At 45.9% G+C, this 15,774-nt stretch overlaps 1 protein-coding gene across 2 annotated transcripts in view; it reads right to left on the bottom strand.

Moving 5' to 3' along the window:
- Positions 1 to 15,774, bottom strand: part of ST14 (ST14 transmembrane serine protease matriptase) — a 43,781-nt gene that overhangs the window by 22,036 nt on the left and 5,971 nt on the right. The window contains exons 1-7 of one of the 2 annotated variants that reach the window (XM_082201396.1): positions 9,451 to 9,597; positions 6,486 to 6,645; positions 4,612 to 4,739; positions 3,459 to 3,529; positions 2,682 to 2,842; positions 1,080 to 1,115; positions 189 to 426 (exon numbers count right to left, since the gene is read on the bottom strand). In XM_082201396.1, coding sequence (XP_082057522.1) covers positions 189 to 426; positions 1,080 to 1,115; positions 2,682 to 2,842; positions 3,459 to 3,529; positions 4,612 to 4,739; positions 6,486 to 6,642 — 791 coding nt within the window. In that variant the 5' untranslated portion in view covers positions 6,643 to 6,645; positions 9,451 to 9,597. Of the gene's footprint in view, positions 1 to 188; positions 427 to 1,079; positions 1,116 to 2,681; positions 2,843 to 3,458; positions 3,530 to 4,611; positions 4,740 to 6,485; positions 6,646 to 9,450; positions 9,598 to 15,774 lie in introns of those variants that run through there. The other variant, XM_082201395.1, reaches the window with a different exon arrangement.

Below are 15,774 nucleotides of genomic sequence, written 5' to 3'. Positions count from 1 at the left end.
AACCTTGTACCTTCTCTGCTCCTGAGCTATGAGCCCTTCTCTCTGTACCATGAAGAGCCTTTGAAACTTAAGAGAGTTTCTCTTTAAGAGCAGAGGTTGAGCCACCGTCTCCTTCCAGGCGTGCCGCGAACGCTTGCTGCCCCTGCGCTTCAGAGGATTCATTCAACGGGGAAGGGCAGCTGACTTACTTCACCAGCGCGTGGGCTTCGACGGGGCTCAGCGTGTCGTACACCTTGACAAAGTCGTTCCCCACGTTGCAAGGCTCCAAGTCGAACGTCGTGAAGGTCAGGCTGATGACGGAATCGGCGTCAGCCCTCAGGACCCAGAGGCATCGCGCATTGGACGGGTAGGCGCTGTTTGGGAACCCGGGCGTGGTGAAGCTGGTGATCACGCCCTCTTTCGCGTGCAAGGCATAGCTGCAGCTGTCTGAGTAGGTGGGAAGAGAGGGAGGGAGGACGACGAGGAGGGGGTCTCAATAGGGAGAATGCAAAAGCAATGAAGGACCAGGCGGTCCATTTCAAAGAAAGTCCCAAGAAAGAGTCCAACAGGGCAGGATACTAAGTTGAGGCCAAATGGTTAAAAAAAACACACCACCATGTTCACCAATATCCTTGGCTATTATAGGGGGAAATAAACACTCCTAAAACCTGCATGATTTTTCACAATGCTTGGGGCATGCTTTTGGTTCCCCCAATCCCCAATTTTTGCTTGCTAAATAAACCAGGTTGGGTGGGCAAGGAAGAATAGGTAAGAGTTGGTCGTGCAAGGCTGAAGTCTGTCCAGCTCTGTTGCCCCTCTTAAACCCCCAAATGTCAAAAACAAGGCATTAAGAAGCGGCTTCTCTGTCTCCAAAGCAAATTCATCTTAGGAAGCTTCGCTTGAGAAAACCAACCCAGCCACAAAACTGATTTGGACTCTGCAGGGGCTGTTCTGGGTGGTTTGCCTTTCATAACTTAGCAGAGCCTTGTTCCCCAGACTTGGACACTCCTGTCTCTCCCAAACGGAGAGGAGGAACAGGCCCCCTTGTACAGACGACCCAATGAGTCTTGTAAGGCTACAAAACCAAACCGAGTACTTACTGTCTCGTTTTGCCTTAATGATATCTGGATCGGAAGCTAGGAGTTAAAGAGAGAGAGAAAAATACATTAATTGTGCAGGCCCCGTTGTAGAGGGAACCCAGCGAGTCTGCATTCCCTGGAGACACAAAGGTTGGCTCATCCCTCCCCCTACTTTGATGGACTCCAATGCAAGAGTCCTTTGTGAGAATGTAGAAGTGGATGAGTCACCATGACTCAGCCAAAAAGATGTATTTCATTTCATTGTCGTGGATTTCCCTCCCCAAAAATCCACCCGAGGCCGCAGTCTGTGCTGCACACCCATAAATAAACTTCTGAAGTATGAATTAAGTAACATTCTTATAGTTCCTCAGTTAACAAGTTTCATTGCAGGAACATTTTTAATTAGGACATTTTTGGCGGGGAGCACGGAGATATAACCATCAGAATCGGAGCACAGGGTGGGGGGCAGTGGAAGTAGGGGAGGCAATCTTTACATCCCTTATTCTGAAGAGAAAATTCAAATGTCTTCTGGTCCTTTAATATGCCAGCCCCAGGCCTCTCTCCCCCACCAGAACCCCTCATTATAAGGGTGCAATATTTAAATTTACTCATTTCATAAAATGTATACACTGCTTGATTGTTAAAAAACAACTCCTCCTCCTCAAAGGGGTTTACAGCAAAAGATAAAACAATAACATTATCAATAAGAAAAGTGAGTTAAAATAAAAATAAGACTAAAAACAGATTAAAACTCACAGCAACTTTCTTAACATGTGGGTAGGCTTGTCTAAAGAAGAATGTTTTTAGCAGACACCAGAAAGAGGACGGCAAAGGCGCCTGCCTGAATCAATAGGCAGGGAGTTTCAAAGTGCGAGTGCCGCCACACAGAAAGAATGAGTTCTTACAAACATGGAACAGGTATTATGGGGCACCTATAATAGTGTAGCCTTTAAACAAAACAACATTTTGGAAACATTTAAACAAAAGAAAAGCCTTTGTGTCTTACCCTAAATAAAAGAAACCTCTTAAAGTTCCCTGATAAATCTCTGAAATGCACAAGCACCTCGGCCGTTTTGTACCTGACCATTGACCAAATCTGTCGGAAGCCCCAATAAACCCTTGCCCTGAGTCCTAACTTTTTGCAGATGTTGAGCAGTTAGGAAAAGTTTGGAGAACCAATCTTTTAAAAGGGAAAGTTCTCCAAACTGTTCCTAACCACTCAGCAACTGCAGAATGTTACGACTTAGGGCATGGGTGAATTGGGCCTTCCGAATGGCTGAGTCCCCAACCTATAACAGCCCAAGGACTCAGCTACATTAGTCAAAATACAGCGTTATAAATGCGTTATAACACTGTGACACCAGATGGCACTGTAGAGCTGAAATGATCTTTTCAATTGTGAGCTTTACAATGGTTTTTAGCAGATCATTTTCAGAGCGTTTGTTTGATAGCTGTGCAGATCTAGCCCTAGTCAGCCACTATGTCTTCCCCCCACATGTTTGGCTCTCATTTTCCAAAGCCAAATAGGCGGCTGAAATTTCCTCTGGGATGAAACACTCAGGTTCTCACAATCAAGGCTGAGTTGACTGAACAGGAGGTGGGGAGAAGAGAAGAGAGACTTACGGAAAGCGACGACTGTCTCAACTCGCATTTCATAGCTCCCCCTCTGTTTCATCCCCGCCTCATTTGAAGCCTGGATGTTGGCCATGGCCCTGTCAATCGCTTCCACATTGTGTTTAGGGACACTGAACTCTGACCAGTAGTAGGCTATAATGCTGCCCTCGCTGCTCGGAGAGGAGGAAAAAGAGGCAGGTTAGGAATCTGGACCAAACCATCAGGGTTGCAAAGAAAATCACAGAATTGTAGAGTCGGAAGGGACCCAAAGGGTTGCAGGAAGCCTTGGCCAACCCTGACTGCCCCAATCACTATAATCCAGAGCTTTCCAAACTGTGTGTCGCGACACGTCAGTGTGTCTGCTGCAGTGTGTAGGTGTGTCGCGCAAACGCTCCCCACGTTCCTCCCAGGGCTGGAGGTTTGCTAGGAAAACTTTGCTAGGAAAACTGAATCACTATGTCACGAAATGATGCACGTCCGAAAGGTTTGGAAAGCTCTGCTATAATCTATTGTGAATATTGGTTTCCCTAAGGCCTGACTCTCTCAAACATACTAGCAGGACAACAGAGGCCATGTTGCAAAGGAGTCTCATTTAAGGGATTTTTGCCCCATTACTATGGCAAACCCATGTTCGGAAGAGCAAGTATGAGTTTGCGTATCTCGTTGTTTGCAGACACTGTGTTTTCCACACAGCTGGGGGTTTTTCCTGCCTTACTAGAAATTATTTTAAACGACATTTTAAACAACAATTCTGAGCAGTTTTTCTTAAACTTGGTCATTACCCACCTGAACGCGACGATCTGAGTTTCCTTGTGAAAAGGACTGACATCCTGATTATTTTTATAGATGTTTATAAGCTAAAGATGAGAAAAAAGGTTAGAGTTTAGTGTAAATAAAGGAACAGGTAGTTGACTAGCAAATTCAGAGGTCAGAAGGGAACCACACCTTCTGGCTATAACCGTTTTGTCACCGTCGTCAGATTCTATAGGCCAACCAAATACAGGTTATAGCTCAGAACAAACAAAAACGGACAGGTCTCAAAAACGTATCATAGCACGTATGATTAAAACATTATAAAACACTTCACAGATATACATAAATGGAGGGAAATGGCGGGAAACTCGAGACGCAAGACTCTAGGGTTTTCCTGAGTTGCAAGGTTTTTAGCGCAAACTTCGCTGTGTCAAACGTAACTGGTTTGTTTGAGCTAGATAGCAGGTAATTGATTCTATTGATGTCACTAAAGCTGGCAATCAACTTGAGGGGTTTCTTTAAGTATTTAGCCCTCGGAATTTCATATACAGTACAACATATAATGAATAGTGTCCTCAACTGACAGACATACACAGCTGCAGAGGCGCTGTTTTTGGCGTGTTTTTATATTGTCCTTCCAGGAAGTTGCTTTGGGCTGCAGGTTGAGCTTGTCTCTAGGAACCCAAGGGTCGTCATCTCAGCGGATTCCAAAACGTGGAATCCACTGATTGGAAAAGCATATGGGGGGGGGAGTGGCTTTATTACATTTAAGTAATAAGAGCATTTAAGTCAATTGAGCTTCTCTTGGGTAAGTCTCACAGTAAAGCAGTTCAAGTGAGAAAGCATCAAACCAGAACCATCTTTGGGTTTGAAAGGATGTATATAGAAGTAAGATTTAAGGTTGAAAAGAGGGAGGGTGGGGTTCACCTCACTTGAGCCCAGAAGCATGCAAACCCTGCAGCCCTCCAAATACTGTCAAACTACAACTCCCATCATCCTCGGCCCCTGGCCATGCTGGGTGGGGATGATGGGAGCTGGCGTCATTTAGTTCAGTTCTGTGTCTCCAGCCCAACACACCAGAGACGCCCATGCAGATGGGCGGAGTATAAATAATAAATATTATTATTATGCTACACAATCAATGACACTTTGCCAAGTTCGCCCTATGAGTTCAGGAGCTGCTTACCATTTTCTTCACTTCCCTGGCCAAGTCAGCGAATTCAGGGGAGTTGGAATTCTCGTAAGCATCGATGAAGTTGCGCCCCACGAGTCTCAGGTGGCCATTGTAGACTTTCTGCACAGGGGCATTCCTGTCTAAGAGAAGCCATATTGCGGGTGAAAGATAAGAACAGTGTTTAATGGAGCCTGCTCTACACCTACAGGTCTAGAGGTGCCTGGAACAAATGGGCTCCAGTTATTATTATTTTTATTTGGACAGTTCTGCCCCAGTCCAATTGCTCCAAATCCAGAGAGGCCTATATTTCCTGGGTGCCCATTAACAGAACCAAGCCACCTTCCATCAAGCTTTAGAAAATAAGCAACACACTCCTTTGACTTCCGTTCTTGCAGCTCTGCAATCTGGTTTTCAAGGAGGCATTTTCAACACATACTATCCGGCAGGTTTTGTGAGTGGTTCCCAATATATAGAGATCTGCACTCAGGGTTCTACGTTTTTATTATCATTCTTCCCCAAAGACCCCACTGGATCAAGTTCACCCCTTTTGGTGAATTGATTAAACCATGAGATTTCAAATAAATGTGCAATTAATTGCTACTGTTTTTAATTTCAATGCGCTATTCTCTTTTTTAGTGGGTCACGCAAACCACTACAGTCGTACCTTGGATCCTGAACGCCTTGTGAGTCAAACGTTTTGGCTCCTGAACGCCGAAAACCAGGAAGTGACTGTTCCAGTTTGTGAACGTTTTTTGGAACCCAAATGTCCGACGCAGCTTCCGATTGGCTAAAGGAGCTTCCTGCAGGTATCACTGTATTCTGAATCATGCTTTTGATAGGGTAGAGTAGAGGGCATTGGGATGAATTTCTGAAACCCAGGGGGCAGGGCCCTGGAAAAGGTTGGGAAACACTAATCTAAAGTGTAAACTCCTTGGGGCGAAGACCACTATTAGCTTATGCACATTGCTGGTGCTTATGAATAATAAAATCAATAGTCTTCTTCAAGTTGTGGTGTGTTTAGCATCTTGGTTATACAACGTCTGCCACATGCAGCCAACAGTTATTTAATTTTGTGCAACACACACACACACACACACACACACACACACCTGGTGATTGAATCTACATTCTTCTGTTTTGGTTGGTATGGTTTTACTTGTTTTTACAACTGTAATTGTTTTTAGAACTAACTGTATATCAGATAGACAATGGACATATAAACCTGAATCCCACTCTGAAGGGTTGGGGAAAACTCCATAGCAGGCTTGGGGGTCTTGGGGGCACACAAGGGGGTGGAGGTTCCACAGCATGAGCAGTTGTCATTCCGCTCACACAGTGATTCGGCTGGATTTTAAGTTTAAATTGGCTTAGTCAGCAGGTCAATAAACTAAAGCTTTGGCCAACTGATCCACCAAGGGAAATGTTTGGTGGGGTTGCCTATTGAGGACAGATGATATTCCCAGCCTGCTCCAATGTGTCCTTGTAACAGAGAATAAAAGTTTTAAAGGTGGCAAAAAACTTTATTTATTGAACTGCGGTTTCTCCCCTGCTTCTTCCAATATCTTTAAAAGGCAGGAGGTTTTCATAACTGATGGTTTTTACAAGGAAAGGGCTTTTAATAGCGCTGCACTGGTTTGTTTTTTTATTATGACCTGTATTTCAGTACATTAGTTTTTTATATTGTTTTGATTCTATCAGCGTCAAATTGTTTTTTTTCCCTTAATGATGATCTTTTATATGTTTTTAGCTTTCTGCATTTTAGCTGTCTTGCTTAATTTGTATAAGCCTGCCTTGAATCCCAGTCTGGGCAGAAAGGCGAGATCTAAATAATCATAATCATAATACCATGCGGCAACCCCACAACTTGCAAACTGGGGCTCACTTACATCTAAAGTGCCAAACCAGGAACCCAGCAAGCAGGGAGAGGAGGAGGCAGACCAGGACGATGGCTATCGCCGCTATGCAGCGCTTGGGACCCCTCTTCTCCACCTTCTTGGCGTTCATAGTGGGGAGGAACTCCAACCCTTCTTCCAGGCCGTTCATATCCTAGGGCGAAGCAAACACAGAATCAGGCTGCCATCCCAACAAGGCGCCCATGTACTCCTCCCTCCTGCAGATCCCCAACCCCAACGACAGGGCCGGCCCAAGATATTTTGCTGCTGAAACAGGGGAGCTCAGCCAATGACAGTCATATCTCAGGTTAAATATGCTTCAGGTTGAGCCTTTTCAGGTTACACTCTGCGGCGACCAGGAAGTAACAGAATGCGTTACTTCTGGGTTTTGCTGCTTGCGCATGCACAGACGCTCAAAATGACGTCATGCGCATGCACGGAAGCGGCAAATTGCGACCCGCAGACACGGGTTGCATTCGCTTCAGGATGCGAACGGGGCTCTGGAACGGATCCCGTTCGCATCCAGAGGTACCACTGTATTACTGTTTATTGAATTTATGAATCACTCTACATGCAAGGAATACCCAAGAGAATCTGTTTCCGCAGCTGAGGAAAGAAAGCCCACAAGCACCTCTTTAAGAAACAGAAATTGAACAGCCAATGCAGCTCTCTTTTCACAGCGCCCCAAAATTAGCAGTGTTGGAGTCAGCTGTCTCACCATGCCCAATGGGAGGATTGGCCCTCTCCCAGAGTGTGGATTCTGTTCCGTGGATCAGCGTGACAATATTGGAGCGCTCTGCACTACACTGCCTTGTGGCATCAGGCTAAAAGATCTCTCCCCAAATCCAGAGCCATCCAGTTGTTTTGAACCACAGCTCCCAGCAGACCCAGACAAAACATCTGCAGCTTGGGGAGAGGGCCAGGTACTAGTCGAAATTCATTTTCCTAGCACGATTCTTGAGTCTCTCAAGCAAGGCAAGAAGGCAACAAAAGTGCCTTGAAGTGGGGCAGGGAGAAAACCAGAAGGTATATAGTCCTTGCCCATGGGAGCTCCATTTTCTTTTTATTGAATTTGATTTGATTCATGAATCGTTGTCCACAGAATTCCTAGGAGGAATGTCAAAGTAAAAAACTGTAAAAGAACAATTACATCTAACTATCATACAAACAGTGACAAATCTATTTTCCTTTCATTCTCCCCCCCCCAAAAAAAAATAATTAAAACAAGAAATAGAAAATGATATAAGACAGGGCCCATCACATCAAATGGCAGGGAGTTCCGCAGGTTATTCATGCGCTGTTTGAAAAATGACTTCCTCCCTTTTGTCTGCCCTAAAGCTAAAGCCAGCCCTCAAACCGGCTGAAGTTCTAGCTTTACAACAGACAGAGGAAAGGCAGATAAAGAGGGAATAATGCCACCTCTGCATAGTGAATAGGAAGCTGAAAAGCAGTCCAAATTTTTGATAAGCATTAGAAACAAGAGAGGCTGCTCCATTAGAGTGCTCAGTCTGCTATCAGCCAGGCTTTACCTGCCTGCCTTTTTCACAACCAGCCAGAGAGGAGGGGACCCTTTCCAGGGAACACTACTACAAAACTAGAAGCTGCTAGCCCCTATTCCTCTCACAGAGCTAAGTCCCCGGAAAGAGGGATAGATTGTTCAACCACACTGGCTGGAATGTGTCCCTGAACGTCTGGCTTGTGCCAGAGAAAAATGCGTGCGAGAGAGTAGAAGCCAGCCCACCGCACAAAAGGCAAAATACACACCAATTGCTCCACCCATTTTTGCCCCTGGCCCTGCCTACCACTGCCATGTGGCCCCCAAGAGGTCCCCAGGAGGGAATGTGGCCCTCAATCTGCAAAAAGCACCCCACCCCATACCTGTTGCAAAGGGGAGGAGGACAGAGAGAGGCCCCATCCAATTGTCCAAGGCCACATTAAACTCGTGAGAAATAAGCAAAAACCAAACTGGGGGCTTGCCAATTCTTCATTCCTCCCTTAGGCCATACAGTGGTACCTCGGGTTACATACGCTTCAGGTTACATATGCTTCAGGTTACAGACTCCGCTAACCCAGAAATAGTACCTCGGGTTAAGAACTTTACCTCAGGAATAGAACAGAAATCGTGCAGCGGCGGCGCGGCGGCAGGCCCCATTAGCTAAAGTGGTGCTTCAGGTTAAGAACAGTTTCAGGTTAAGTACAGACCTCCAGAACGAATTAAGTTCTTAACCCGAGGTACCACTGTACCAGCTTAAAAAGCAGCAATCCTATAGGAAAACAGCTGTCAAATGAGGGGGGGGGAGCCACTTCCCTTTCACCTCTACAACCCTGAAACTGTGAACAAAGGATCTGCCCCCAGAAGGCACAAACAGACACACTCATCCCCAGAAAGTGTGGCGGAACAAAACGTGTTGCTCACACACTTTCTGCAAGAGTTTCGGGGACTTCCGTGTTCCTTTCTGGGCTGCCCATCCCTGCTCAGGCAGCACCTGCGGAGCAGAACCAAGCCCGGCCGGCTCAGCCAGGCCACGCCTCACTCGTGGTTTGCGCTTTTGGCGTCCACAGCTCCAAGGTGACAGACTTCCGCCTGTGAAGTCAGCAACTTTCAGCTGACTGAAAAAGATCAGAGTGTCTCTCCCCCCCCCTCCTCCCCTTTTGCCCGGTACACTTTCTTAGAAGTAAGACACAACCCTACCTTCTCCTTTCTAAGAACAGCCAAAGAGCCTGATGGAACAAGTCCATGACCCATCTAGTCCACCATCCCTGCTCTCACAGAGGCCAAACCAGATGCCTCCAGGGGAAACCCACAAGCAGAATTCGAACACAAGAGCCTTCTCCCCTCCTCCGCCTGTGGTTCCAGCATTCAGAGTTATTTACTGCCTCTGGCCGTGGAGGCAGAGCTCTCATGGCAGGTTCCCATTTCTCTCTCTCCTTTTAAATCCGTTCTCAAATCCCACCTCACCTTTTTCCTCTGAGGACTCGGATTCAAACGCCTTAATCCTCACTCGGAGCTGTGTGACTGAGCCGAAGGACTAGAAACGTGGCTCACATCCGCCTCTCGTCACCCTGGTCTCTCCACACCACTGCCTGTTCTTTCAGAACGCAGTGCCTTAGTGAACTGAGACCTCTGCTGCTCACGCAAAACCAAGACATTCAGTGCTGGATGAGCAAGAACGGCAGTCGGGCCTTGCACAATGACTTTATTTTCGGCTGCTCTGTCTGTCTGTCCGCAGCTTGTGACCGACAGACTTGAATACAAGGAAAGCCGCCAGGGTTCTGCAGCCGTGGCCTACAGGAAATGGTTTATTTACAGGTCAATCTGCGTCCCACCAGATGCTTCACCGTGCTGTTTTTATTGTAATCATCTGTATGCTTTTAACCAATCATTTATACTTAGATATCGTTCTATAAAGCTATTGTTGTTATTTTCCTATGTTTTTAACTGTTTCTATTTGATCCGTAAGCCGCCTCAAGTCCCTGAAAAAGACAGGCTATAAATAATAATAATAATGCGGTTGGACTCCCCCAGCAGCCCAAGGCAGCGTGATCAGTCACTGGGGGTGGTGTGGGTTGTGGTTCAAAAGCATACGTAGGGCCGTGTGTGTCTTCCACCACTAAGAAACCAGAGGAGGAAGCATGCAGGAATCAAGGAGGAACTGGGCATCCAAACCACAGCTGTGTAACTGTCCTCTGTGGCAAAGCCATTCCAAGCACAGAAGCGCTCTTGGGACCTCCTGAAAGGGGAGAGCAGCCTTCCCCCTCCACACACATCTGCTGCCCTCCAGATGTTTTGTACTGCATCACCCATCAGCCCAGCTGTGCTGCCTGGAGCTGATGGGAAATGTGGTCCACAACAGCTGGAAGGAACCAGGTTGGGGAAAGTTGCAAGAGAGCAAACCAGAACTCTTGGTTTGCTTTGTTGTTTATATACTTGAGCCTAATTTTTTTTTTACTTATCTTGCAGTATTGAATTTATTCAGTTTCTGCCAAATGGTTGATTTTTGAATTTACCGACATCATTTGTTTCAGCCTTCACTACATTGTACAAAAAAATCCTGGAAGCAAGGCTGATTATTATTTTAAATTATTTATTGAAATCACTGTAAGGTTGGTTTTGGCTTAAAGAGAATATAATCCACCTGGGAACCATCACAATTTATATGTGGGGAAAGACAATACTGTACTTGGCTAGGTGCATCAATGGACTCACTCGGTGTAAGGCATCTTCCTGTTGGCAGGAAAGCAGAAGAGAAACAGGCCCTGGCCTCTGCTCTGCCACTGGCCAGAGTCCACTGGGAGCCTATATCCCCTGCCTAAATCAAAGTATCAGGGAAGAGCTTTGCATGAAGTAAAGTCCCAGGTTCAATCCTGACAACTGCAGGAGGTGCTGGGATAAAAAGCCTGTCTGAAATCCTGGCTGGCTGCTGCCAATCAGAGCAGACAACACTAAGCTAGATGGGGACAGAGGGTTTAACTTGGCATAAGGCAGCTGCCTCTTCTCCTCTTTCACTGCCTCTAATCATTTACTCAGGGCTCACTTCCTTCTCCAAGAGAGAGAGAGAGTCCTCTCACGCCGCTGTTGCGTAAGTCTGGTTTCATTCAACCCTGTTTGTTACTTATCTCTTTGATGACTCAGACCTCAAATGAAACACAGAGGAAATATGTCCAAGTTAGGCCATATGTGAAGTAGTTGGTCACCGAGAGCCATTCCAGACAAGTTTGGAGGCTTAGCCAGAAGGGGGAAACTGCCCTTTCCTTCTTCCAAGCTCTTCCCAGGATCTGATTCAGTGACACCCAAGGCCAACTGAAGGTCTCCAGCCATAGAAAGTCACCCAGCTGATATTGCTTGAATTAGAACAGGGTCTCCCAAACCTTTCCCTTCCACACACACCCCATGGACCACTTGACAACGACTGGAGGTCTACACACACACAAACACACAAATGTAAATGTGTGTGTTTTATATGTTAATAAATAAATAAATAAAAATCACAGGTCTCGACAGACCACTGAATGGGTTTCCTGCCAGCTGTAGTGATTGCAAGGTGCAGCAAGATTTTAAATTGTGTAGCCGCTTCTTTTGTTCCTTATGCTGCATGACAATTTGCATTCCGAAGAATTCAAACTGTAATACAATGAAATGCAATGTAAGAAATAAAAGATGCAATAAGAAGACCATTAAAAATCATTAGGAACATTGAATAAGACTGGCGAGCTGTCTCCCATACTCAGCCACAAACGCACAGGCAGAGCTAGCTTTCTCGGCAGAGCATGAGGCTCTTAATCTCAGGGTTGTGGGTTCGAGTTCCACATTGGGCAAATAAGATTCCTGCATTGCAGGGGGTTGGATTAGATGACCCAACAATTCTAGGATTTTATGTCATGGGCTAAGTGAATGAAGCTCACAGGCCACTCGTGGTCCACAGACAACAGTTTTGGATCCTCTAGCTTAGAAAAAAGCATGAGAGTAGCTCAGTGGTGTAACACCTGTTGTCAGAGCCTGAGACCACAACTCCCCTGGTACCCCGCCATGCTACGCCCCTTGGGTAGCCACCCACAAAGGGCTAGCCAGAATGGCAACTCAGTACCTAGAGGGGTGAGTCAAAATAATCAACATGGTGCATGCTGATGAACTACAACTCCCATCAGCCCCAGCCAGCATAGCCAATGGTCAGGGACGATGGGAGATGCAGGACAACCACACCTGGAGAGAATCATTTTGGCTATCCCTGCTCTCATTTCTCTAGGTCCTGGGATAGAGCAAAGGCTCTTTAATTCTGACCTTTCAGATCATTTGACCGTTGCATAAGGGGTGGAAGACTCTGCCCTGCAGCCTGCCTTGTCACTGTGGCTAGTATTATCCCCTCTTGCATCCTCCTGCTCAGCTAGGTGCTGATGGGGAGCCAACAAGCAGGACTCTGAGAGCAACAGCCATCTCTCACTCAGCAACTGGTATTGAGAAGCAACCTGCCTCCAATTCTGGATACTATGTTCAACCAGCATGACTAAGCAGCCACTGGTCGCCTTATTCATCTTAAGCCCTTTCCAAAGCTGTCTGAGTTGGTGACCATCACCACATTGTGCAATACAGTGGTACCTTGGGTTACATACTCTTCAGGTTACAGACTCCGCTAACCCAGAAATAGTGCTTCAGGTTAAGAACTTTGCTTCAGGATGAGAACAGAAATCATGCTTCGGCGGTGCGGCGGCAGCGGGAGGCCCCATTATTTACCTCAAGTTAAGAACAGTTTCAGGTTAAGAACGGACCTCCAGAACGAATTAAGTACTTAACCCAAGGTACCACTGTAGCTAATTCGATAATTTGACTATGTGCTGAATAAGTAAGTATTTTCTCTTGCCTGTTCTGAATATCTCACCATTCAGCTTCATTGGCTGACCATGAGTAGAAAGGGGGGGAAACTTTCTATTTGCTTCTTCTTTTTTTCTGGGGAGGAAGAGGCCAGAGGAGGAAGGAATCAAAGAATTTAGGAGATTCCAACTACAGTCAGAGAGGGGTGAAGAGGACAGATCATCTGCGTAACATGTTCAGGCTGGACTAGTCCTTCTCAAGCAAACTGAGGAGTAAAGTTTGCTCAACTCCTTCCTAAAGGAGAAAAGGGAAACGGCACAAGCAGAAGTCAGTTTCCGATCTATCCAGCGTGTGACTGTGCCAGCCTCTTTGCAGGCATCACGAACCAAGGGGCAGGGGGTGTCGCAATCGATACACACACCATGAGGAATGCTGACATCACTGTTTCTATATGCAGTCAGCAAGTTTATTTCGAGTATTATGACAATCATAAAGGAGTCCCTGCCCTTGGGAAGACAGTCTAAAAAGGCACGACACAAAAGGAAAAGGAGTTGGGAGGGAGGAGGAACAGAGCAAGTTCAGAGAAACGAAAGTTTGTCCATCACCTTTTCATAGAAATCCCCAAGGCAGCATTGGATTATCGTGCCAGGAATTTGGAGTTTTTTGGCAGGGGCGGTGGCAGGGGGGAGGACAGGGGGACAGAAAGAGTAAAAAATGCCAGCTGTCCAGTTCAAATCTCACTGCAGGTTTATGACCTGCCATGTTGTTTTTATTCTGGTTTTGCATTGCTCTGTTTTTATTCCATGCTAAAATGGACAGCTTAGGCAAAAGATTCCTGCATTGCAAGGGTTGGACTAGATGACCTACGTGGTCCCTTCCATCTCTTTCAATTCTAATATTTTTAACCTTTACTGGAATCTGTCAACAGAGATTCGGTTATTATTGGGCAGTAAAGAAGTGAAGTTATGGAAATTGAATAAATGAATTGATTGCTGTCAGACTCTGCACCACCCAAGCTGCAATACAAAGAGTGCAATCTTGATCGATCATAAACCTGGTTAGTTGTAAAGATTAACCAAAATAATCCTACTTCAGGGACTGTGCCAGCAGCAAAAGGCTTGTTGTACTCTGGACCAGGAAGTCCTCACCTCCAACACGAGTTCATCAGGCCTGCAGCCCGCAGCTCCCCATGTACACTTACCTGGGAGTAAGCCCCACTGAGCATAGCAGGGCTTACTTTCTAAGTAAACATGTAAAGAACGGCATTGTCAAGGAAGCTGTGTTAGTCTCAGACCCTCTCCCTGTAGCCATAAAACACTGATCTGCCTGGTTTATTCCAAGGATTGTTGAAATTGTTTGGGGTTTAAAAAAATGAATGCACTTGTACTGTTCAGCCAAAAGGGTTCCCAAGATTGGATAACAAAGACAGAGAGGAGAAGCAAACAGGCAGGTTCCGAGTCAGAATTCCTACAAACAGTGCTTTTTTCCTTTAAAAAAAATGTTTAGGGGTACTCTCATTTTCCTACTCATATTGAAATACTGCCCCTCAACGAGGCTGAACGTAGATTCACAAAATGTTTAGGCACCGGCATGACCAAACTTGGCCCTCCAGCTGTTTTGGGACTACAACTCCCATCATCCCTAGCTAACAGGACCAGTGGTCAGGGATGATGGGAAGTGTAGTCCCAAAATAGCTGAAGGGTCAAGTTTGGCCATGCCTGGTAGGGGGTATGTGTACCCCTGCGCCCCCCCCGGGAAAAAAGTACTGCCCACAAAAAACCAGCTAGGGTGGGAGTAGTTCAAGCAGAGAAGAAGCCATAAAGGAGCTACATATTACAATGTACAGTGGTACCTCAGGTTAAGTACTTAATTCGTTCTGGAGGTCCGTTCTTAACCTGAAACTGTTCTTAACCTGAAGCACCACTTTAGCTAATGGGGCCTCCTGCTGCTGCCGCGCTGCCAGAGCCCGATTTCTGTTCTTATCCAGAAGCAAAGTTCTTAACCTAAAGCATCATTTCTGGGTTAGCGGAGTGTGTAACCGGAAGCGTATGCAACATGAAGCGCATGTAACCCAAAGTACCACTGTAGTGGCCCTGCTCCCCTTCTCTCCCTCTGCTCTGCAGCCTGATGGGAAGGATGGGAGCAGCCTGGTGGAGCTGTTATCTCATGGGAAATAGAGGATGCACATTCGTTCTAGATAAGGGCGATCAGACCTTAGAGACAGGTGCCTATGAATAAAGTCCTTCCTCCAATTCTTTGCTGCACATAGTGTGTGGGTTTGCTCACTCTTGACACTTCATGGGGAAACCCAGCTAGATGAGCAGAGTAGAAATAATAAAATTATTATTACTATTATTATTCATTTTCATTTTTTTTATCCTTAAAAAAAATCCTCTATTTTCTTTAAAGGAACAAGACTAAACCAAACACAGAATTAGTTTTATAGCAGCTTTCCAACCACTGCACCCAAAGCAAGTTGGGGGGGGGGGCGATCCCTTGTTCAATCAAATTGCTCCTTAAATCTTCCGACTATGTCACAAGCGATGGCTGCTAGTGACAGGTTACGAAGGGCTATGGTCCGATTTTGAAACAGGAAACACCCAAAGATTTATGGTCAGTGGATCAGGGCCATTTCACACTTTACATAGCAACTAACCCAGGTTTGCCACTGCAAGTACACTCAACAGGAAGTCAGGGGCCAGTCCTGGCTCTCTGGCAAGCATGTAAATCAACACATGGCTTTTTAAACACCCGTTTGTCAAATTCACACATTATATTTGATGGTGTACACTTTAACGCAACAACACATTAAAAGGTGTCCAGGCACCAACAGGAGATTTTGATCCTAGCCAGTAGTTAATGCATATTATTATTATTACTTAACCCAAACCCAATGAGATTATATATATATACTGTATATTTGTAAACAAAGGGTTAAAGAGCCCCAAACAAACCTGATGGCAATCCATATCCATC

The sequence above is a fragment of the Podarcis vaucheri genome, assembly GCF_965113315.1.
Source record: "Podarcis vaucheri genome assembly, chromosome: 15".
NCBI classification, from domain to species: domain Eukaryota; kingdom Metazoa; phylum Chordata; class Lepidosauria; order Squamata; family Lacertidae; genus Podarcis; species Podarcis vaucheri.
This window is presented reverse-complemented; position numbering and strand designations above follow the sequence as displayed.